This window comes from Mauremys reevesii, linkage group 8 (assembly GCF_016161935.1).
Source record: "Mauremys reevesii isolate NIE-2019 linkage group 8, ASM1616193v1, whole genome shotgun sequence".
In the NCBI taxonomy this organism is placed as follows: Eukaryota; Metazoa; Chordata; order Testudines; family Geoemydidae; genus Mauremys; species Mauremys reevesii.
The window spans coordinates 95,380,429-95,405,104 of NC_052630.1; the positions used below are offsets into that span (position 1 = coordinate 95,380,429).

Below are 24,676 nucleotides of genomic sequence, written 5' to 3' on the forward strand. Positions count from 1 at the left end.
TGCTCACGCCCCTGACAGCTCCTAGAGTGACTAGAGTGAGCGTGCACCTGAACACGGTCCACCCCAGGGCTACAGGGGCTCAGATGGACTTTTGCTTTAAGTGCTGCTCCCAGCTGCTCTACGCTGAGCACTGGAACTAAGACAGGGAGCCTGTCTCTCTTAGCCCTGGTCTACACTGGGGGGGATCAATCTAAGTTATGCAACTTCAGCTATGTGAATAATGTAACTGAAGTCAACGTACTTAGATCTACTCACCGCGGTGTCTTCACTTTGGTGAGTCAACTTCTGCCGCTCCCCCATCAACTCTGCCTGTGCCTCTCACCGAGCTGGAGTACAAGAGTCGATGGGAGAGGGCGCAGGGTCAATTTATTGCGTCTAGACTAGATGCGATAAATTGATCCCCGCCGGTTCGATCGCTGCCTGCCGATCCAGCAGGTAGTGTAGACATACCCTTATCATTTCAGAATGGTCAAAAAGCTGGACCGGGGAGGGGGGAAATGAGTGGATTGGGACAAGATGTCTGGGGGAGAGAAATTGGAACTGGTTGGGCAAGGAAATTGCAACTGGGAGCAGAAAGGGAAGCTGGGACTGAGAGGCAGGGTAGAGGGAGTAGAAGTTGGGACTAGTTGGGCAAGGAAACTGGGACTGGGAGCCAGGTCGGGGAGTGGGAGCTAGTGTGGGAAACAGGAAGAGGGTGTCAGCTGGTGGTGGTTTGAGGGATATGGAAATTGGATGAGAAGCTGGGAGGAGGGGGAAAACTGGGACTGGCTGGATAAAGAGACTGGCACTAGGAACCAAGGAGAGGGGAGACTAGTGTTGAGAACTGACAGCTGCAACTGAAGTCAATGGGCGCTGTGCTTTGACACGTGAACTGCTCTATAATGCTAAGTACTCTGAAAAATTAGGTCCTCCTCAGCTCAAAATTTGTGGATTTTAATCTCAGTACCTCAACCCCCCATCTCTAAAATGGGGATAATACTACCCCCCGCACAGGGATGTTGTGAAGATAAATTAATACATGTCTGTGAAGCACTCAAATACTGTAGGGATGAGTGCCATAGAAAAGGCCATGAAGAAATTAATAATGCTTTCTTCAGAGCACTATTTGAATAGTACACAGTGAATAAACCCCTCGAGGTTGGGGCACAGATTGAACAAGGCGCAAACACAAAATATTGAATAGGTGCTTGTTAAGTGAGCACCGTCCAGCCTGTGCACTGAATTTTCCATCCTGTGGAAAATACAGTATCTGATCACGTAATTATAAACTGCAGCATAATATTTACACACAAGAGGGCCAAATTAAGATTGCACAGGCAACCTTCGTTCTGGGTTCCTTAAATTTTTAGTCTTGACTTTGCAATCTTAAAATTCTTTAACTTCTTTTGTAGTTCATACAGTGCATAACGTTTTAGTGAAAGCAACAAGTCTCTGCGTGGAATAGCTTGCCATCTTGAGGGGCATACAGAGAAAATACAATTTGGGAACTTTATGGTGAAGTAGCATATTTACAGTTCTGTAAGGCATTTAACTTTGGTACTGCACAACATTTTGATTAATAAACCAGAATGACACAATCAACACGGCAAACATTAAGTGGATTAAAAGTGGGATACGTCTCTAAAAATAATTGCAAATGAAGAAATCATCATCTAATAGGTATTTTTTCTCTTGGGGTCCTGCAGGTTCTTGGCCATAAATATTTAAAATGTTTATCAATGACTTGGAAGAAAACATGAAGTCATTACTGTTAAAGTTTGCAGATGACCCACAGATCGGGGGAGTGGTAAATAACAAATAGAACTGGTCACTAATATAAAGCCATCTAGATTGCTTGATAAACTGGGATCTGGCAAACAATATGCCTTTCAATATGGCCAAAATCAAAATTCATACATCTAGGCACAAAATATACAGGCCATATTTACAGGATGGACTCTATCCTGGCAAGCAGTGACTGAAAAAACTTGAGTGTCAGGTTGGATAATCAGTTGCACAGAAGCCTGAAGTGCGACACTTTAGCCAAAAAAGCTAATGTAATCCTTGGCTGTATAAACAGGGAATATTGAAGAGGGTAAGGAGGTTATATTACTTCTGCATTTGGCACTGGTGTGACTACTGCTGGAATACTGTGTCCAGTTCTGGTCTGTACTTCAGGAAGGATATTGAAAAATTGGAGAGGGTTCAGAGAAGAGCCTCAAGGATGATTAAAGGATTGGACAACATGCCATATACTGAGAGACTCAAGGAGCTCGATCTCTTTAGTTTATCTAAGAGAAAGTTAGCAGGTGATTGTTATAACAGTTTATATATACCTACATGGGGAACAGAAATTTGATAATAGAAAGTTCTTCAGTCTAGCAGACCAATGTAAAACAAAATCCAATGGCTCGACATTGAAGCTAGACAAATTCACACTGGAGATAAGATAGAATTTTTTAATAGTGAGGGCAACTAACCATTGGAACAATTTACCAATGGCTCTTCATGATTGCAAATGTTTAAGATATACTCTAGTTCAAGCACAACAACTGGACTTGAAGCAGGAATGTAATTTAGGGAAGTCCTGCAGGGAGTGTTGTTCAGATGGTCAGACTAGATCACAACGATTCCTTCTGGCCTTAACATTTATTAATCTAAAAATCCATCTCCACTGCAGGAAGAAGTGTGTGTTCTGTGGGAATGCATAGTAAAATTTTTGAAAGGGTGAAAATTGACTTAGAAGCTGAAGACCCATTTTCAAACATGGCCTAGGGCCAGATTTTCAAAAGGTACCTAAAAATGCAGACAGGTCCCTTCTAGGATTTTCAGAAGTCCCTGTGGCCTGGCTATAGAGTTCCTGTTTCTCCACAGTTAACAGACACGATCAGGATATGTTCCTATGGGGAGCTTACTGAATGTGGGACCTTCCTGGCAAGAGGGTTCTCTAGCAGGTGCTTTAAGCCTGGCTTTCTGTGTTTATGACCTCATACTACAGATCCTAAGCAAGTTAGGCACCTAACTCAAAACTATTTCAGTGGGACTTAGGCTTGTGGGCCCAGATCCTTAAAGATACTCTGCTCATCACTGCAATGCCTCACACATAGGCTGTCTGCCACCCAGTGGAATCGTCAGCCTCAAGCTAGGTGCCCTGGCCCCCCATACAATGAATGGAGAGAGTTCAGCATAAGAAACGATGGTAAGAAGCTGCTTAGGTGCTTTTGAAAACCACGCTAGGCTCCGACCTGTATTTTTTAGGTGCTGAAATAGCTTTGAAAATCTGGCTCTGAGTGACTCAACCAAGCTCACGTAGGAAGTCTGTGGCAGAGCAAAATCTCCATAGTTCCTAGGCTAGTACCCTAACCATTAGATTATCCTTCCTCCCCTAATTATTATTTGTTTTGTGCCCCTGCCCCCATGTGCTGGGAAATGTACAGGCAGGTAACAAAGAGGCATTCCCTGCCCCAGAGAGTTTAAGAAAAAGACTATAGGCAACAAGTGGGTATGCCAACCTGACAGGAGGAGCACAACGTAAGAGAGATGATTAGGATAAGCAGCGGTCAATACATGCTAACTGTTAACCATGGCAATGATGACTTTACCCAGAGTGTAGGAACCTCCCAGCAGGACAGGTGGAATTTTAAAACTCCAGCATTATACAGACAGACTGTGGGGGAGGGAGGTGCCTTAGCTCTTCTCTGGCACTTGTCATCCAGACTGCAGATCTCAAAGCACTGTAAAAGTGGGCATCATCATCCCCATTTAACAAATGGGGAAACCGAGGCACAGAGAGGTGACGTGACTTGTCCAAGGTCACACAGCTTGTTAATAGCCGAGCTGGGAGCAGAAACCCAGTTCAGTGCCTTGTCCACTCAACCAGAATAAGTAATAGGATTGCTAGGGTGATGCACCAAGGATCACATTAGTTCCTTCGTGTGTGGGTTTTAAAAATAACTATGTTGTACAAATGCTTATTGTTAACTAGAAGACTGTTGCTTTAGAGACTGGTGGAAAAGGTGGGGTTTGTGGAAGGATTTGAAGGAGACGCTGGTTGAAGGGAGTACTGGCCCCAAAACATATGGAATTGCCCTAGTAATCTCTTGTATCAAAATGCACAATCTCAGTAACAGCCCTAGAGCATATGAGGCTGCTCATCCATGAAAGTAGGTCTTCAATGTTATCTTTCTACTGCTGCAAATAACTGTAATCTCTATCCTGAGAAAATCTACATAACATCTCTAAGGCAAACTTCAGTTCCTAGTGAGAAAATGTTGCTAAATTAACATCTTAAATACTTACTAGAAATTGATATACATGGAAATTGTAGGGTTTTCTAAAATATTTCTCATCATCCCCATAGTACAAACGTTCACATGCAGAGTCATACTTCAATTCCCGCCATTCTCCGTTGTAAATGTACTCACACTGGCCTCCATAATATTTAGGATCGTATACAAATTGCATTTCTTCTTGTGTAAGAACATTGTATCTTTAATGAAAAGAGACATCAGCCAGAAATTAACTATAGCTTTCTTTGCTATTACAAAAAAAATTGCTACCTTTTCTCTCCCCCATCCCCGCCCCGTCCCCCCACTTTGACTTTACATACATTCTGTTCTCAGACATTGCTTTGAATAGCAATGACTCAGGATCTTCGACTTCATAAATGGGAGGTTTTGATTCCACACCTCTCCATTTTTGTCCTCTCCTGTGGGAACTAAACTAAAGTGATTTTTCTCTCTGACTAAAAATGAGACAAATAGCCTGTTATTTCAAAGACAGTATCCTAGAATCATAAGTTAGAGATGGAAGACACTAATGAAATCATGCAGGTCATCTCTCTTCCAATACAACATGGTTCTCTGCAGTTCATTTTCTAGTGTTTGGTCAGGTAGAGTTATAAAAATGTCCCAAATTATGGGGTTTCCATCAAGTCCCTTGGAAATCATTTCACAGCCTCCTACTCCATCTCACTGTCACAAAGTTCATCCTGATAGTCAAAGTAAATGTTCTGTTTCTCAATTTCATCACCCTTCTGTTAGTTGTTCTCCCATTTACCTGTTCCCCCTTGGGTGTTAACACCCTCCGTATACTCGTAGACTGCTCTCACTTAGTCACACTATTCATAGTTGGTTCACTTAGTCTTTCCATATTAGTCATTTCCTCCTGCTCCCTGACCATTTTAGATGTTCTTCTCTCAATTCCCTTCAGTTTGTCAATATCTTTTTGCTAACTTGGTAGCCTGAAATGAGAGTAGCATACACTGATGTCCACTTAGAAATTCCTCAGAACTGGAAATTCTCTTCAAGAACATAAGGATGGCCATATTGAGTCAGACCAAAGGTCCATCCTATGAGTAGGTACACTGAGGCCAGGCCCTGAATGCTCTGAATCAATGCTCTTAATTCTTCTAAGAGGGGAAAGCAATCAGGCTTAGCATTCAGAATGTTTTTTTTTCACTTCATATATTGCTTTCATTAAATAGAGAAAGTTATAGCTTAATAGGGCATTACAACAGTGGGGAATTATTATTATTACCCTGAGGGGCAAACAGGGCATGTCTACACTGCAAGTGAATGCCAGTGGCTGGCTTGTGTCAGCCGACTCAGGCTAGGGGGCTGTTTAATTGAGGTGTAGACACTTGGGTTGAAGCCTGGGCTCTAGACACTGCCAGGCAAGCCCAAGCCCGAATGTCAACACTGCACTTAAATAGCCCCCTAGCCTGAGCCTTGTGAGACCAAGTCAGCTGACACAGGCCAGCTGCAGGTGCTAACCTCTCTGGGCATGTCTGCACTGCAGTTAAAGTGACTTGTTCACGCTCACAGAGGGAGTCAGATGCAGAACTTGGATCACATGCCAGGCCTGTTGACTCAAAGTCCAGTGCCCTGTCTGCTACAGCATGCTGCCTCCCTTGTTACTCACTGCTGTACCGTTTAGACTGTGAAGTCCTAGGGACAATACTGTCCTTCTGTTTTGTACAGTACATGCACGCTGTCAGAGCTCAATTAATAGAAAAATGATGCTACTACTGAATAAGAGCAACATAAAAAATGTAACCCTGGCCTGACTGCAAGAACAGCAAATACAGATGAATTACTCACCCTTGGGCTGCTCTTTCAGACCCAGGAATTGGGTCTAGGTTTTCACAGAGGCTTTCAGTATCTTCATCCTCACAGTTATTCTCATCAGATCCGTCTCTACAGTCTGGCTCTCCGTTACATACAAGGTGACGTTTAATACAGCGACCTGAAGTGCATATGTACATGTATCAGAGGGGTAGCCATGTTCGTCTGTATCCACAAAAACGAGGAGTCCGGTGGCACCTTAAAGACTAACAGATTTATTTGGGCATAAGCTTTCATGGGTAAAAGCCCCACTTCTTCAGATGCATGGAGTGAAAATTACAGATACAGGCATAAATGTACTGGCACATGAAGAGATAGGAGTTACCTTACAAGTGGGGAACCAGTGCTGACAAGGCCAATTCAGTCAGGGTGGATGCGGTCCACTCCCAATAACTGAGGAGGAGGTGTCAATACCAAGAGAGGGGAAATTGCTTTTGTAGTGAGCCAGCCACTCCCTGTCCCTATTCAAGCCCAAATTAATGGTGTTATATTTGCAAATGAATTGTAGCTCTGCGGTTTCTCTCTGAAGTTTGTTTCTGAAGTTTTTTTGTTGAAGGGTGGCTACTTTTGAATCTGTTATTGAATATCCAGGGAGACTGAAGTTTTCTCCTACTGGCTTTTGTGTGTTACCATTCCTGATGTCTGATTTGTGACCATTTATTCTTTTACGTAGAAACTGTCTGGTTTGGCCAATGTACATGGCAGAGGGGCATTGCTGGCACATGATGGCATATATCACATTGGTAGATGTGCAGGTGAATGAACCCCTGATGGTGTGGCTGATGTGGTTGGGTCCTCTGATGGTCTTGCTAGAGTAGATATGGGAACAAAGCAGGCAACAGGGTTTGTAACAGGGATTGGTTCCTGGGTTAGTGTTTCTGTGGTGTGGTATATAGGAGACATCTAAGTGTGGGCAGCCCTGGCTGTGGTAGCAGTATGGCTTGAGCATCCAGGGATCCAGTGACAGAGCTTATCCCCTCAGCAGGATGTTAAGCTGCCATAGGCCACCTGCTTCCCTTCAAGATGAATTCCCCACTCTGGTTCAAGAGGCCAGCAGGTGTAAGGAAAACTAATTTACACTTCCCTGCGTCAGAGTCAGTGAATCTTTTCTTAGCTATTACTAATCTATTAGAGTTCTTTGAAGAGGTCAACAAACATGTGGACAAGGGGGATCCGGTAGACATAGTGTACTTAGATTTCCAGAAAGCCTTTGACAAGGTCCCTCACCAAAGGCTCTTACGTAAATTAAGCTGTCATGGGATAAAAGGGAAGGTCCTTTCATGGATTGAGAACTGGTTAAAGGACAGGGAACAAAGGGTAGGAATTAATGGTAAATTCTCAGAATGGAGAGGGGTAACTAGTGGTGTTCCCCAAGGGTCAGTCCTAGGACCAATCCTATTCAATTTATTCATAAATGATCTGGAGAAAGGGGTAAACAGTGAGGTGGCAAAGTTTGCAGATGACACCAAACTACTCAAGATAGTTAAGACCAAAGCAGATTGTGAAGAACTTCAAAAAGATCTCACAAAACTAAGTGATTGGGCAACAAAATGGCAAATGAAATTTAATGTGGATAAATGTAAAGTAATGCACATTGGAAAAAATAACCCCAACTATACATACAACATGATGGGGGCTAATTTAGCTACAACGAGTCAGGAAAAAGATCTTGGAGTTATCGTGGATAGTTCTCTGAAGATGTCCACGCAGTGTGCAGAGGCAGTCAAAAAAGCAAACAGGATGTTAGGAATAATTAAAAAGGGGATAGAGAATAAGACTGAGAATATATTATTGCCCTTATATAAATCCATGGTACGCCCACATCTCGAATACTGTGTACAGATGTGGTCTCCTCACCTCAAAAAGATATTCTAGCACTAGAAAAGGTTCAGAAAAGAGCAACTAAAATGATTAGGGGTTTAGAGAGGGTCCCATATGAGGAAAGATTAAAGAGGCTAGGACTCTTCAGTTTGGAAAAGAGGAGACTAAGGGGGGACATGATAGAGGTATATAAAATCATGAGTGATGTTGAGAAAGTGGATAAGGAAAAGTTATTTACTTATTCCCATAATACAAGAACTAGGGGTCACCAAATGAAATTAATAGGCAGCAGGTTTAAAACAAATAAAAGGAAGTTCTTCTTCAGTCAACTTGTGGAACTCCTTACCTGAGGAGGTTGTGAAGGCTAGGACTATAACAATGTTTAAAAGCGGACTGGATAAATTCATGGTGGCTAAGTCCATAAATGGCTATTAGCCAGGATGGGTAAGAATGGTGTCCCTAGCCTCTGTTCGTCAGAGGATGGAGATGGATGGCAGGAGAGAGATCACTTGATCATTGCCTGTTAGGTTCACTCCCTCAGGGGCACCTGGCATTGGCCACTGTCGGTAGACAGATACTGGGCTAGATGGACCTTTGGTCTGACCCGGTACGGCCTTTCTTATGTTCTTATGTTATGTTCTTAGCTAGTAGGCAAGTTGTCTTGTTCACAGAAAACTGTACAAGTGGCCACCATTTAAAAAGTCACCATTTGATAAGTTACCCCCCACACTGGCATTTACAATACCCCTATTCATGTACAGGGGAATGCTTGGTATCTCAGAAATCTCTGTGTGGTCAGGGCTGGCAAATGGTGGCATTATTAAAGGTGATCATGTGATTGTTTTTATATGTATTACAATGTCTTACCTGCACTGTTCATTCCCTCCGGGGCGCCTGGCATTGGCCACCGTTGGAAAACAGGATACTGGGCTAGATGGACTTTTGATCTGACCCAGTCTGTCCGTTCTTATATCTTAGGAAGTCACACTGCCCTCTCACCCTCCCAGGTAGAGATACACTATTGCAGTAGTAGAACTGGTGTCTTCTGCCTGCAGCAGAGAGGGGGCAGGATTCCAGAAGACTAGGCGGGGGCATATACTCCTTGTGATTCATGGGGCTTCATGCACCCCTTTGAGCAGGAGTTTAGGGGGGCAGCAAGCTGGTGGAGCTCTGATCTGCTAGCTATTCTTCACTACAGTGATGGGCAAAAGAGCCACAAGAACTACTTCAGTGCTTTCTGCTACATCACTATAGCTTGGAAGAAAGGACTATTCCCTCCCTGCATCTACAAATCTTCCTAATGCTTATCTGGGTTACTTGGACCAGGATTTGGGCTTTATTGTTTAGAGAAAAGCAGAGTTTGAACTTGAAACCATCCTAAAACTTTCCCTTGCAATGTGCAGTGCTGCACAACTGTGGAGCCTGGGTTGGACACCTCCTAAGTTCGAAATAATGGATCCACTGTGTGGGAATCTTGTCAAGTTCATTTTGCTGATGCTCCAGTATGTTAATTATCTAAGATCATGTTCCTGAATAGGAACTACAAGAATAAATAGCTTCTTCAGTTGGCTAAGTAAAATTAACTCTGTCAGGTTAATGTACAGTTTTGCCTGTTTGAGTTGCAGAAGGTGTTTTGGGAATTTGTTACAATAATTATATTTCAGAAATGAATGTTTGCACGAGGCACAATTTGAGAATGCTGGTGCCATTGAAAATGAAGGAACATATCTGCAGCTGGAGTAAATTGGTGCAAAGATCTGGCCCTAGGTATGGTGTACATGTTTCATAATATCTATGATAGTATTGTATACTAGAAAGCAGAACTTGGCACTATTGTGTTGTAAGTAAAAACTATACTGATGAAACCCAATCTTGCAGGGACAGCCACTTGCAGAATCTCCTGATTCTGCTGTAGCTCATGCTGGTAGAAATTTTTTTTGTCAAAACTCTTTTGATAGAAAATTTAGTTTTTGGTTGTTTTGGTTTTTTTGTTGCTTTTTGACAAAACAAAATTTTCATGAAAGCTACCAGTTTTCCACAAATTTTAATTTTTCATCAAAAAAAGAACACCTGAAATGAGAGAAGTTGTGATTAAGCCATTATCTGAAATCTGGGCAGACTATACCTTGCACGATGCACCACATCCAGGGACTCATAGGACACATTCCGTTCCCTTACCACAAGGAGAGAACATAGTGCATCATGGGAGATGTAATCTAGCCAGAGAATTTGCACCGAGGAACTGGTCCATTGTTCTCATTATTGACTCTTTCTCATCCAGGACCAAACTTCATTTGCTGTTGTTCCTGATAGCATTTCACTCACCTGTCTCCTCACACTGAAAATCTTTTCCACAGCGTTGGCTTGCTGCACATGGTTCTGTTGCTCGGCATGCTGCCTCATCCCAGAGATGACCAACGCATTTACTCCCTTTAAACTTGGCAGGCTGTAGCAAAGTTCTGTATCTGTACTAAATCACATTAAATTAAAAAAAAAGGCAAAGAAATTGGCCAATTAACAAGAACTTTATATCCAGAAATGATAAGATTTCGATTAAATATTAAGGTAGTAGTAAAAACAAATCTCCTTTATAAATTAACCTGTTAGAAAGTGTTTTAATTATTTAGGAATAAATAAATATTACTGCAGCCAGCTATGGAAGTTAAAGGGCTTAGCAAGAATGAAAATAACGTGAGAGACAATGGGCTGTTGTAAATCTGGTGTACATCCATTGACTTCAGTGGGGTTACTCCTGATTTACACCAGCCTGAGTTGAATAACACCTATTATTTTGAACCAAGTGGCTCTTTTACAGTGGTGGAATAGATTGCTTATTAATTTCAACATCATGTAGGTACCTCAGGCCTTTTGGATGGAGTATGGAAACTTCCCAGTCCTTATTTTCTGTTAACTGCACACGTTTTAACTAATGTTCCTGTTCCATTAGGCCTAACTCCTGGTATAGTTAGTTTATTTTTCCAAATTCTGCGCCTTGTGCCTTTGTTCTATGCCTTTTATGTGGCATTAAGCTTTACATATGTTTTGGAGTGGAATGTGCTGTGAGCTATAGGAATATTAGACATAGATAAACAAAAATCGCAACTGAGATCCTGAAAAGTGCACAGCATTTGTGGTTGATTAATGGTGGATGCTGCTGCCTATCAAACTGAACAAAACGAAGAGGAAGAGCAATCCCATTTGGAGTATGGCTCTTCCTTTCCCACTCATTCTATATGCTAGACCTCTTGGTTTCTGCCTACAATATAAGTGGAAAATATAAGTTATGACCAATACTTAATAGTGGTGAAGAAACACGTGAAATGATACAAAAATCAGAGTAAACAGAGCTGATGAACAAATGCTTTTCAAAGTGTTTCTATATCTGAATATTTGCACTGAGTCAATGGAAATTTAATTAAAACCTAGCTAGATAAAGAAGAAAACTATTGGCCAAATATTGCGGGCCTGATTCTTCTCTCCTTTGCACCAGTTTTGCACCTTAGTAACACTTTTGGCTTAAATTAAATTACTTCTAATTTACACCAGCGTAAGTAAGAGGAGACTCAGGCCCCGTGTTTCTAATACAAGAGAATGTTTATCATATTTGGATGAGTTTACTGGATGTTTCAGAAACTATGAATATGCATAATACATATAATTAATCTGTGTACATGCTCATCATGGACACATTTGAAGATAAGTGAATACATTATAGCTGAGACTTACTTTTTTCTCTTGGCAAGGAAAGCAACCAGTCCATTCTGACCACTGGCTTAGCTGACAGTTCACAGGAGCCGGAGTATTGACATCTCTGCTGGTTCTTCTGAAGAGAGTAAATGATACCGGCCTAAGTTTTGGAGTGAAGTTTTAAGAAGAGGTAATAGCTGTGGAGCCAAGCAGCAGGAAAATCATAGCCATTTCCCATACAAGCACAGATTTTAGAGGAAACTAGAACCTTTTGCTGGAGAGAGTTGGATCCAAACCACAGGTGGTGTAAATCAGTGTAACTGCACTGAAGGTCATTGAAGCTACACCAGGTTGCACCAGCTAAAAATCTGACCATTAGAATTTGCCAGTGGCAGAAGCAAAAACAGGAACTGGATGTCTTGATCTCCTGTTTCCTGCTCTATCAATAGATTACATCCTTTTCCAGTACGGTGTATGTGATTTATGTTTGGTTTTTACAACACTCATTAAGCCTCCTAATAAATAATGGATTATACCCACATTCTAGAAGATGTCCAGAAACAGAATGCTGGAAATGGAAGAAAAGCTGATTTGAATTCACACTGAGAATCCAAGTAAAAATTACAAACAAACAGCATTTTGACCTTGAAGCCTTTTTGAGGACAATTTGTAAAGGAAAGCATATAATTAATGTGAGAGGCAATTTTAAAGTGGAGGCTATGAATATAATAGACAGATCTAATAGAAGATACAGTAGGAGAGGATATTGCAAAAGGATAAGGTGCAACTACTACATTAAGGAAAAAGAAAGCAAAATAATCTGTAGTGAAGTGGAGGAATGGCAAAAATATAAAAGTTTAGAGTGAAATTGACTTTTTGCTTTTCCCCTCACATCTCATTCCCAAATTGTCAAGATAATGTAATTGCAAGTGCATGAACATGGCATTCCAATGTCAAAATAGAGTTTAAAAACATTAATGGAAATTTGGAAATGATTCTGAAATGCATAGATGGAATGAAACCATGTCAGTACAGTTCTAAATGTGATTGGGCTAAATTCTACCCTTCCTTATGCCTGTGAAATCCCTTTGCCATCAGTGTATTACACTGGATATTTATCGGTATAACTGAGAGCAGAATAACAGTTCAAATCTGTAAAGACCAAGGGTCAAATTCTCTTCTGGTATAAATAAGTGAAACTCCACTGAAGTCAACAGAGCTCGGCACATTTACACCAACCAGTAATTTTCCCCAGTGTTTTGATAACACAACCAAACAATATCTGTGTGAGTATATGGAATCCACTTTATAATTTTACAGTCTAATTTAACGATACTGTTGAAATGCACTGTACGCTAAAACATATACGGTCAACATATAGGGAAACGAAATCCCCCAAAGGAAAGGACACACAACAATTATTAAGGCTGAGGCACAGAGGGCCTTATACAAGACTCCTCACTCACAACTTACTCAAGGAAAACTCTCATTGTCCTCAAAGGACGTTTTAGCCATGTAAGGAGTAATTTAAAAAAAGTGATGTCTAAGACTCAGAAATTCAGGGGACACAGACATCATTCTCTCTAGGTCTGATCCAAAGCCATGGAAAGACTCTCATTGACTTCAACGGGCTTTGGAGCAGATCCTGAAAGAAGCTCATACATAGCACCAGGAAAATATTTGTCTCACCACCCAGAGCAGTACTTACGAGCATTTGCCCCTCAATCTTGCAACTTGTATTTGTATAAAGCAGTGTTTCGTGTTGTGGAGGACTGTGTCTGCCTCAGCTCAAAACACATCTTGTGAGTTTATTTCTAACCCTCAGCATGATGATTATTTTTGGCGATTCACTAATGAGCAACCTGTTTTACTTAAGAGACTATGGTCCAAAGAGAAACCCTGATAATTAGAGGAGGTATGGGGTACATTAGGGATTCATCGGAAGCTTGAGAAGAGAGAATACTAAATGAAACACACAAAAGCTCAGCAAAGGAGCCTGTGGATACAGATCAGTGTGCTAGATGAAAACGCACTGGATCTCCAGACAAACAGCAGAAAGCTGAAGACAGAACACTCTGGAAAACATATATGTTCGTCCTGACAGTAGGATTTGGTGGCTATATCCTTCAGCACTTCATAAAGTATTTAATTGGCTCACCTTCACCTAGCTTTTTAAATTTACCTCTTCATTATTCTGCCTTGTTTGATAAGTTCAGCAAACATCAACAATCTTTGCTTTGTTCACTTTCAAAAGGGATTACCAGAGTAAGCCTTCATAATTAAATGTATCTCTACCAAGCATTTTTTTCTTTCTACGTCCTCCCTGCCTCCATGTTCCAATTATCACTGATACCTTTTTTGAGCCTTCAAAATTGTATTTGCCTTTAAAACAAGTTTGCAATTAACAACTGCAGGAAAAATCCAATTTTTTTCTATCATAAAAGGGTTTTCTTTAAAGAAATGTCACTTGTTTATTCCTTTTTAAAGCCAAAATGACAGATATAAAATGGGAAATAAATATAAAGACATATATAATTCCCATTTAATTCATTATTTGAATGTTAAGCAAATCAAATCATGTTGACTAAACATCCAAATCATAAATATGAACTAATTTTAGTGTTGCAAACACTACAATTGAAAGCAAAAGATTAATTATAAATAAAGCTTGATCGAGGAGATAGCAACCCAAAGTGCACAAATATAGCACAGTAAATTTAAAATAAATGAATATTCTCCTTAAAAAGAATAAAGTACATACAAACAGTACATATAACGAGACCAATTACTAGACCATGATTTGGATGATTGCCAATATTCTTTTCTGGTAGCTGTTTACAGATAACAGTGCCCATATGCCTCCATTTGAGACTGAATTGATGGGCTAGCCAGATAGACAGTAATGTAAAGCTGTATCTTAAATTATATGAAGATAGACTTACCTCTGGGAAGGCAATCCTGTTACCTCACTATGTGCTGTAACTGAATCCTGACATATTAGATAAGTTATCAAGAGAATCAGAGGAGAAATTTCATTCAGGCTCCACCACATTTTTTACGTATGTAAATATTTCATATAAAATAGTTGAAAACAAGTTTTTCCTTTGGCTTGGAGACCCTTTGGTTCCAGTGCTGATGGGTAGAATAGAAAAACCTCTGGATTCTGAGCATTGCAGAATACTGTAAATCATTGACAAAAGCACAAATCAAATCACAGGGGCCCAAGATGCATTCTGAAGGTCATTGACTTTTTTTTAAACAATTCCCAGATATTAGGCAAGGGAATATATTTAACCAAGTTTCTATTTACACATTAAAGTCAAATAAGTCTTATCAGTGAAATGATCATTGGACCAACCTCAGGCACTCTGTCTAATTTTATGGGAGAGGGATTCTGATTTTGTAACTTATATGTAATGTTTTGTTAACTAAAATTATCTGTGGGGAAGTTTGGCATTCCGGCAAATTGAATATTGTAGAATTCTGTTACAAGGAACAAAAAGCGCCATGCACTATAAGGAATACTAAAGGTAATGGCAATTCATTTTTCTCCATTGCCTGTCTCAATAAAATAGTTTCCAGAGTCCAAGGATGTGGGTGAGTTATTGCCTGACTCATAATGACTGTCAGGTTTGCCTATGCAGTCACTGCATCACCGGAATCTAAATCTTTGTTTTCTAAAGTGATCTGGGATGAAAAAGGTGCAACTGAAATCTAAAATTCTGTTCTGTTCTATATGCTCTGTGAACCCAGCTGTCAAATCTGTCTGCAGCCCAAAGTTCGGATGACCTTTAATATAAATGGCTGCTTTGCACAGTCAAATGCCTTCTCCATGAGATTATAGATGCATTAGAGCTACCTTTTTTTTTCCTTCCAGATAACAGATCAGAAACATACCATATATAATGAAAGTTATTTGTGGAATGCCTCCTAGAAATAAGGCTGGGCTGGTTTGTGCAATCAGGCACATCAACAATTTCTAACTGCTGGGCTTGGTCATTTATTTATTTTATTAGCGGGAGGACTTGATATGGAGAGATTTAAGCAGTAAAGCAATGCACATCCTGTTAGAGGTGAAATTAAAGAAATGCTTTCCAAGGTGTTCTATACCAAAAGTGAGATTATATGTATGTTATGATTCCATTTATAACATTAGGAATTGAACTTGGCTGAAATGTGCGTTGGAGCTCTGCTTCTAATTCTTTGAACCGCTTTGCTTGAAATGCTGGCAATAGGTTAGATGGTATAAGTTGTGCGTCTAACTTCAGGAAAGTATCTGCAGAGCTTCAGATGGGGTCAAAACAATGAGCTGGATACATGGGAATAAAAGAAGACTCTCAAATATGGGCTTGATCCTGTACCTGTTGAAGTCAATAGAAAAGCTCCCAGTGGTTTCAATGGAAGCTCTGGATCAGGCACCATGTTAATATTTGTATTCCAAATCAGTTTCCCCTGAAGTTGAGGTACTCTGTATTGCCGGCATTTAATTAGAAGCCTTATAACTTTTCATTTAAAGCCCTTGTGTACTTGAAATCACAGGCAGATTAGCTCAGTGTAAACAAACTTGGTCACACACGTTCCTTGCTGTTCTGTTCCAGTTGAATAGATTTCGATGGCTCTTGTGTGAATTGCATCTCTACTTTCTTAATGTTTTGCTCAAGCTGCATGAGGGAATCATTCTTTCCCCTCACTGATAACAATAGAGTATGGCATTTTGTTTCACTTCAACAGGGCTCCAGCTCAGTCATGAATACTACAGTGTCTTATCCACAAGAGCTGGAATTAATTTCTGCATGCAGAAACCATCGATCTTGTAAATATCACCTGAATGCCATATATGGTAAGACAGCTGTATTGAACAATAAGCCTAGAAAAGCCTGGGCTTACGGTATAATTATCACACTAACTAACATTAATTTTCTGTGCAGCAATTTAGAACTAACACTTCTAAAGATAATAAAAGGTAATAATTGGAGATATACCAATCTCCTAGAACTGGAAGGGACCTTGAAAGGTCATTGAGTCCAGCCCCCTGCCCTCACTAGCAGGACCATTTTTTGCCCCAAATCCCTGAGTGGCCCCCTCAAGGATTGAACTCACAACCCTGGGTCTAGTAGGCCAATACTCAAACCACTGAGCTCTCCCTCCCCACTTCTGTATTTTATGGTTACATTTTTTCCTGTATTCAAATACCTTCCACTGTAAGTAATCAGATTCTTTGAGAGAACTACCCTTCGCATACTTCCTTTTTTTCATAGACATTTTGAGGTACACTGTTTTTAATACTATAAATCTTAATTCCTGAATATGATGCTAATTTAGGACCTGATCCAAACACCACTGAAGTCAACTTCTTTTCTAGTTCCTATACTACACTCATCACTATAGTAACTGAGTGCTTTCCAGTAGTGCATTATGCAATGTGCCTAACATCTGTCACATGTTTGTGTTCTCATTTTCTCCCCTGGAGGAGAAGTGTATGCAGTGGAGTGTCTTCTGGTGGTAGGGTTGTGTTGTGTGGTTTGTTTGTTTGGTTTGTATGCACGTTGCTATGTATTAATGTTAGAGAAGGCAAAGTCAAATAAATGTGCCTCGCACTTAGAGTGGAAGGTGATGAATTTGTGATGGACCTTAGTTCCTGGGGGAGTTCATTCCATAGACTCAAACTGGACCCCGCAAAAGTTTTACCTTCCATGCGGATGAGCTTCACCCTTATTGTTGAGCGTTCCACTGTGCCAGAGGAACAGAGTTGTCAACTATGGTCTTCATCCCAAAGCTTTAGGTGGCCTTTTAAATATCTTGGGCCCAGGCTATGGAGCACCTTGAAGCTAAGGACTGAGACTTTGAACTTAATTCAATATCCCAGGGGTAGGCAACCTATGGCACGTGTGCCAAAGGCGGCACATGAGCTGATTTTCAGTGGCACTCACACTGCCCGGGTCCTGGCCACCAGTCGGGGACGGGGGGAGGGCTCTGCATTTTTATTTAATTTTAAATGAAGCATTTAAAAACATTTTAAAAACCTTATTTACATACAACAATAGTTTAGTTATATATTATAGACTTATAGAAAGAGACCTTCTAAAAACATTTAAATGTATTACTGGCATGCCAAACCTTAAATTAGAGTGACTAAATGAAGACTCGGCACAGCACTTCGGAAAGGTTGCCGACCCCTGCAATAGCCTATGGAAAGCCAGTGTACAGGGTGGAGGACAGGTCTGATGGGCCTGTGTGTAGTGAGTCATCTCTGAGCCTAACAAGTGCTGCTGAGTCATCCTGCAGCCTGACCCTGCTGAGTCATTCCTAAGCCTGATTACTTGAGGGCTCCATGTCAATCAACCAGCACTCAGTCAGTCCACAGGCAAAGGTCTAACCAGGTGACCCCAAGGCCGGGGATATAGGCTCCCAAGGAGAGCAGCCATTACAGTCTGTTCAATGTTGCTACCTCAGAGAGAATATCCCCTGGTGTTTCTGTTCCAGCCCCACCCTGTGCTTATTCCTGTTCCAACCATGTGCCAACCCCGTTCTTGATTCCTGCTCTGACCCCCGGCTCCAACCCCAGGCCTGCCTGCTAGGCTGGACTCCCGATGCTCCAATCTCTAGGCCTGACCATGCATTTCTCAGTTTCTGACATTGTGATAGCCTATGCTGTTGAGGGGATGTGCTGCAGTGTTCTCTTTTAGTTTCCTAAGCACTGAAGGCTTCATGCCCAGGTATAGTGCATTGCAATAGTCCACCCAAGAGGTGACAAAGGTGTGAATAATGTCAGGATAGGATGCAGTCTCCTAGCCAACTGGAGATGGTAGAAAGTGTTGTTCACAGATGCTGCTATATGAGAGCATAGCCTCAGTGAAGAATCCAAGAGTTCTAAAGTATAGACTATATTGACCAATGTGTGTACCTTCAATGAAAGCAGACTGTACTGTGGCTGCTAACTCTTCAAAAGGCTTTCTTTTGCCCATCACCATCACCTCCATTTACTTAGGTTCAGTTTCAGCCAACTGTTCTGTCCCATGAACTGATCTTGTCCAGTTGCTGGGCCATTTTGGTGGTAGTGGTGTGAATGTATGGATGAAGGATAAGTAGAGCTGTGTCCCCTCGACATTTTGCTGGCACTTGATTCCAGTTACCTGATCATTTTCTCTAGTGGTTGCATGTAGCCATTGAAAAGGACCAGAAAAATGTTATCTCTATGGGATTCAACAAATGAGGAGTCTAATAGTGGAGGTACAGTTCTCCATTGACTTCAGTGGGCTTTGGTTCATGCCCATAGTATGTGATTCATCCAAACATATGTTTAACTTTAAAGACATGAATAGTCCTTTTCATGCAACGGGACTTCTTGCATTCTTAAAGCTTGAAGATGCTTAGGTGCCTCGATGGATCAGGACCATATTATGACAACCAGTCCCTTAGTAATACCTACAACAGATACTTGGATAGATAAAAGACAAAGCTAAATAAGTCTTTTTTTTTATTGTGGTTTTTCATTGCCCTTCCTACAATGCGTTAATAGAGCGCCTCTTAAAATTTCTGAAATTAATCATGTGATAACTTTGATTGGACTGACAAATAGTTTTCAGCTTGTTCAATTAAAAAGTATCATCATCTACATTGTCTACTTTTAAGATCAGTAAAGCTGCAAACCTCTAAAATAGCTAAACAGCTACCATAATTCTAAATCCTGAGATAGACGGATGAGCCAAGCACTCCCACTAGTGGACAAAAATGCAATAGAATACCTTTCTATGGAAATAACTGGAAGCTTGGTTTAGTAGGAATGATCCATCTCTGAAAGTGACTTTAGCACAAGGCTCTGCACCACTTTAGCTGGGTAGCATTACATGAGGTTTAAGTGATGCACAGGCTTTGAGCTCACCCTCTGCAGAGTGTGATATACAGCAAGTCCTCCAGGAAGAGTAGAGATGCTACACTTCATGTACACATTCTATGCAGACTTTGGTTTTTGTTGACGTGCTTTGTGCCGGGACAGAAACGAAGAAGCCCAGCACAGGACAGTTGCAGGCTGCAGCTACACAGAGCAGCAGCAAGTTTGTTAAATCATTTCTGTACATAGTTCTCTTAACAAAAAGGGGTATCTTGACACCAGTCTCTTCATCGTAAAGACACTGCACTGAGGATCAGTTTCAGCCTGTTAGCATCTGATGCTGCTCAGTACATATAGTTAAATGTGAGTTATGTTTTAAAGTCAGTCCTGTCAACACAGGGTCCAAATTTCTTCAAAGTTCTGGGGTGTTTCAATGTGACGTGTTTAGTTTGGGCCCATCACTAGTCCAGAGCTGTATTCTTGGTAACCACTGACAACTTTGGGGAATTCATAGATTCTGGCTCAATGGCCTATTGGCAGTTTTTGTGCAACCATCATCATGGCATTGAGGCACCACTGTATCCAAACAAACCTATGTCAGCATCTCTGAAAAAGAGGCTGCTTTTAGGTGCCTTGTTAGAAATGTACATGTGTCATGAGGTACACTAACCATTTGCCTCCTTGGCCTGGGTAGCTGGGCCAAGGTAATCTAGGCAGAGCTAAGGGTTAAACCACTTCTTTTTTGTGTCAGGCCTGTTGATGTTTGGAACGAGAATATGGAGCTGTTAAGTGTCTGGGGAACAGATGGAGTAGGAGCTTCTGAACCTAGTGGGCCTAAATACCATGTATAACAGAAGATAGAAAATAAGGAGTGGCTTGTCTAGTCTTTCAGGAAGAGATTTGGCTTTCCTGACTGGTCCCCAGAAAAGGGCTTTCATTATGATTTCATTTGTATGTAGTCAGGGAGGGTTCCTTATCTGAAGCTTTTGTTTATACCCTGAGAAACTGCTGTGCTCCTGTTTTGGGAGCATGCTGGAGAGACATCCAAGCCAGTGCAAACATGCCTAACTGTATGCACCCAAGTTTGAGAGTGAATATGATGAGTGAAAATGAACTTTCAGTCTGTCCCCACCCTATAATATTATGACAGTAGCCTAATGTTTCCAGCAATGATGTCCCAGGCATCGCTTGACTCAAGTGGTCTAGGAAAGAAAAGATTTGAAATGTCCTTACATTTCCCTAATCTTTTTGGGCTGGCTCCTCTCAGCTCCACAAACTGCTCCTGCCCCGAATCTGAGAGATTCAAAGGCCCAGAATAAAGAATATGCCCAGGCTTATCTGTTTTTTGTTTTGTTCTATTTCAAGGCCCCAAAGAGACAGAATAAAGGAACAGAACCAATACCATCTGACCAATCAGAGTATCCATAATGAAATATATTTGCCAAATGCAGTGTGTGTGCACCCCATGAAGTGTGTTTGTGTGAAACATTAATTGAATTGAATCATTTCAAAAACCAAACAAATTCCTAAATTTCAAATTTCAGAGGGGTAGCCGTGTTAGTCTGTAGCAGCAAAAACAACGAGGAGTCATTGTGGCTCTTTAGAGACTAACAAATGTATTTGAGCATAAGCTTTCGTGGGCTACAACCCGCTTCATCAGATGCATGGAGTGGAAAATACAATAGGCAGGTATATATACATAGTACATGAAAAGATGGGAGTTGCCTTACCAGGTAGGGGGTCAGTCTATGGGACAATTCAATTAACAGTAGAATACCAAAGGAGGGAAAAAAATCACTTTTGCCGTGGTAATGAGGGTGGCCCATTTCAAACAGTTGACAAGACGGTGTGAGTAACAGTAGGGGGAAACTAGTATGGTAAAATTAGGTTTTGTAATAACTCATCCACTGCCAGTCTTTATTCAAGCCTAATTTGATGGTGTCCATTTTGCAAATTAATTCCAGTTCTGCAGTTTCACTTTGGAGTCTGTTTCTGAAGTTTTTTTTGTTGAAGAATTGCCACTTTTAAGTCTGTTTTTGAGTGTACAGGGAGGTAGAAGTGTTCTACTAGTTTTTGAATGTTGTAATTCCTGATGTCAGATTTGTGTCCATTTGTTCTTTTGAGTAGAGACTGTTCAGTTTGGCCAATGTACATGGCAGAGGGGTATTGCTGGCACATGATGGCATAAATCAAACTGGTAGATGTGCAGGTGAACAAGCCCCTGCAGGTGTGGCTGATGTGGTTAGGTCCTATGATGATGTCCCTAGAATAGATATGCGAACAGAGTTGGCACCTTTGCCACCTTTACTGCCTCCTCTTTTTCTTCTTTAGAAGGCCATATTAAGCGGCCTCCCTTTCTCATGTGCATGAGATGAAGAAGTGGTAAGTCATAACCCCCAGTTTCTCAAACGCTAGCTTCCCCAAACGGACTCTGTCATTGCCTGAAAACTCCAAATGAGGCTGTGAAAGAAGTCAAAGCTGTGAGAAGTGTCATTCTTGAAGTCTTTTTCCTTATGATACTTTCCATGAAAAAAGTAAACACCTGTGTGTGCAAAAGAAGTGTGTGTGTGTATACACACACACACTTTTGCACACACAGGTGTTTACTTTTTTCATATTATATAAATATTGAGAGAGAGAGCCAGGACCTTGTTGAAGAAGCCACAAGTGATATGTGGAAGATTTTCCAAAAGGCCTAGAACAACTCTTTGTGAGAAGAAAAAACTTCTAAATATCTCACTGATATTGTAAATGGAAAAAAAACACTTTCCTTTCTCAGCTTTTAAAATGCGTTTTTATCCCCATCGGTCTTTCTAGTCCCAGCTAGGGAGCAGGAAAGATATCAGCTCCTTTAGTCTCTCTTGCTCTCCCCACCCAAAACAAAAGCCATAACATGATCCACCTTATACTGTATCCCCACCTAACAATGATCAGTTAATGATTTAAGTACAGGCTGAACCCAGCCAGCCCGAACACACATGAGTGCACAGAGCCTGATTCTTTTCTCATTCTTTCTGATGTGACTGTGTATGTGTGTATTCAGGACCTGGCACTGAATATTTTCCCTTGAGTCTACATGCCACATTAATAAAAGTGTTAGATTGCCCCTTGGGTTGTCCCACCTATCATCTCCATTAAGCGCCTGCCCAATTAAGAGGAGAGGTCATGCAAACAAAAAAGCCTGAACATATCTTAAAAGACTTAAAAATACAGTTTTACCAATGAAATTCTCTTGCAAGTCATCTGTATTTCTGATTCTTTTAATCTCTCTTTGGAAACTTCTATATTTAAAAAAATCCAGAGGTTGAATGTCACAGCTGATTTGATTATTCATTTGCACCATTAAGCAGCATTTATGCTACTATTTCCTGACTAACTCTTTGGTACTGACACACAACTCTAGACGTGCACCAGGAGTACTCCGAGCTCAACAGGTTGTAACACACCTCTTTGTTTTTTCACCCTTTTCATAATACCCACTCCCTTCATCAGCCACCTCCTTTGTTCCATGTCAGGGCTGGCCTTACCATGAGGCGAACTGAGGCGGCCACCTCAGGTGCCAGACTGTGGGGAGGGGGGGTGCCACTAGGACCCAAATTGTGTCTGCTGCTGGTGCATATTTATTCTCTCTGCTCTAGATGCACAGAGATGGTGGAGTGCTGTGCTGGAGGAAGGAGGGCACAAGAGACATAACAGGCAGGTAGGAGAAAAGGTGAGAGGGAATAACAGAAAGCAGCAGGAGCTGCCGGGAGAGAGAGAAGGAGGAGCCTCTTATGTACCTCTCGAGCACCCCCAGGAGCCTGGACTGATTAACAAACAATGGAAACTTCCTTAAAACTGGGGAGCTAATGGCTGAGTTTGATGCTGTACTCCAGGAGTATCTAAGAAGAGTCACCACCCAAGAAATGTACACACACACCACTACCTTGGAAAAACAATTCAAAATGAGATCATACAGGTACTGGCAACAACAGTCAAACAGAAGATAGTGGCAGATCTGAAGTCAGCAAGATATTACTCTGTTATTCTGGACTGCACAGCTGACATCAGCCATATGGAACAAATGACTTTAATGGTGTGTTTTGTAACAACAACAGAACCTAGTGAAAATGTCCCTGCAATGGTGACTGTCAGAGAGCATTTTCTGGAATTCATTGACATTGATACTACAGGAGCTGGTATGACAAATGTGCTTCTTAAAAAGCTGGAAGATATGGGAATTGTGATAGCTGACATGAGACGTCAGGACTATGATAATGGTGCCAACATGAAAGGAAAGAACAGAGGAGTGCAGACACGGATCCAAGAGTTAAATCCTTGAGCTTTTCTTGTCCCATGCAGCTCTCATTCATAGAACTTGGTGGTCCGAGATGCAGCAGCAGCTTCTAGTGAGGCTGCTGAATTTTTTAATGTAATTCAAACCATCTATGTATTTTTCTCTGCATCAACTCATTGATAGCAAATTTTGAAGCAACATCTGGGAACATCCTCTGACACTGAAACCACTGAGTGCCACACGATGGGAAAGTTGAGTGAAGGCGATAAAACTTATCAAACACCAAATTGGGAAGATAGATGATGCCATAGTTGCCATTATGGAGGATAATGCTATGACAAGAACTGTTCATGGGAGAACAGTAGCAGAATCACCAGAAACATACTTCTGTGATTAATCTCTGAACAAAAGTATTGCCAAGCTTAAAATGAACAAAGGTATTGTCATTGTTAGGCCTCAAACTTCCGCTTTGCGGAGGTAAAAAGGGCAACCTTTGCAGAGGTGAAGAGGGCAAGCTTTGCAAAAGTAAGCTAAGACTTGTGGTCAAAACGCATTGCAACCAGATAACACAGTATGCTGACTCCTATAAAGCAAGATAAACTGTGTCCCCGAGCACAGATTGTGTAACCCACATTTAAAATAATTGGCTACAAGGAAATAAGTAAGCATACATTATACGGTCAAAGTGACACAAGGAGATAAGTAAGCATAAATTATACAGTCAAAACGACAACGCTAACCACATTAAAGATTTGGCTAACCCTAATTGGTTGGTCTGTTTTGAGAGACAGCCAACAAATCAGATAAAAGGTACAAAGGCACGGGACTGCATGTGTGTTTTGGTCATAAGGGAAACCTGACCCACACCCCCTGAATCGAAGGGACGTTCACTTGTCGACTGTCTGTACCTGGCCAGTACGGAAAACGGCGAACTGAGGGGGTAACGTATTTTTGGAT

General features: G+C 41.2%; 1 protein-coding gene across 2 annotated transcripts in view; it reads right to left on the bottom strand.

Annotated features, from left to right (window-relative positions):
- C8A (complement C8 alpha chain) overlaps positions 1–14,773 on the bottom strand; it is a 43,661-nt gene extending 28,888 nt beyond the window's left edge. The window contains exons 1-5 of one of the 2 annotated variants that reach the window (XM_039486410.1): positions 14,555–14,773; positions 11,652–11,748; positions 10,251–10,395; positions 6,081–6,225; positions 4,279–4,468 (exon numbers count right to left, since the gene is read on the bottom strand). In XM_039486410.1, the coding sequence (XP_039342344.1) occupies positions 4,279–4,468; positions 6,081–6,225; positions 10,251–10,395; positions 11,652–11,748; positions 14,555–14,664 (687 nt within the window). In that variant the 5' untranslated portion in view covers positions 14,665–14,773. Of the gene's footprint in view, positions 1–4,278; positions 4,469–6,080; positions 6,226–10,250; positions 10,396–11,651; positions 11,773–14,554 lie in introns of both variants that reach the window. The other variant, XM_039486409.1, reaches the window with a different exon arrangement.
- Positions 14,774–24,676: the final 9,903 nt, after the last annotated feature.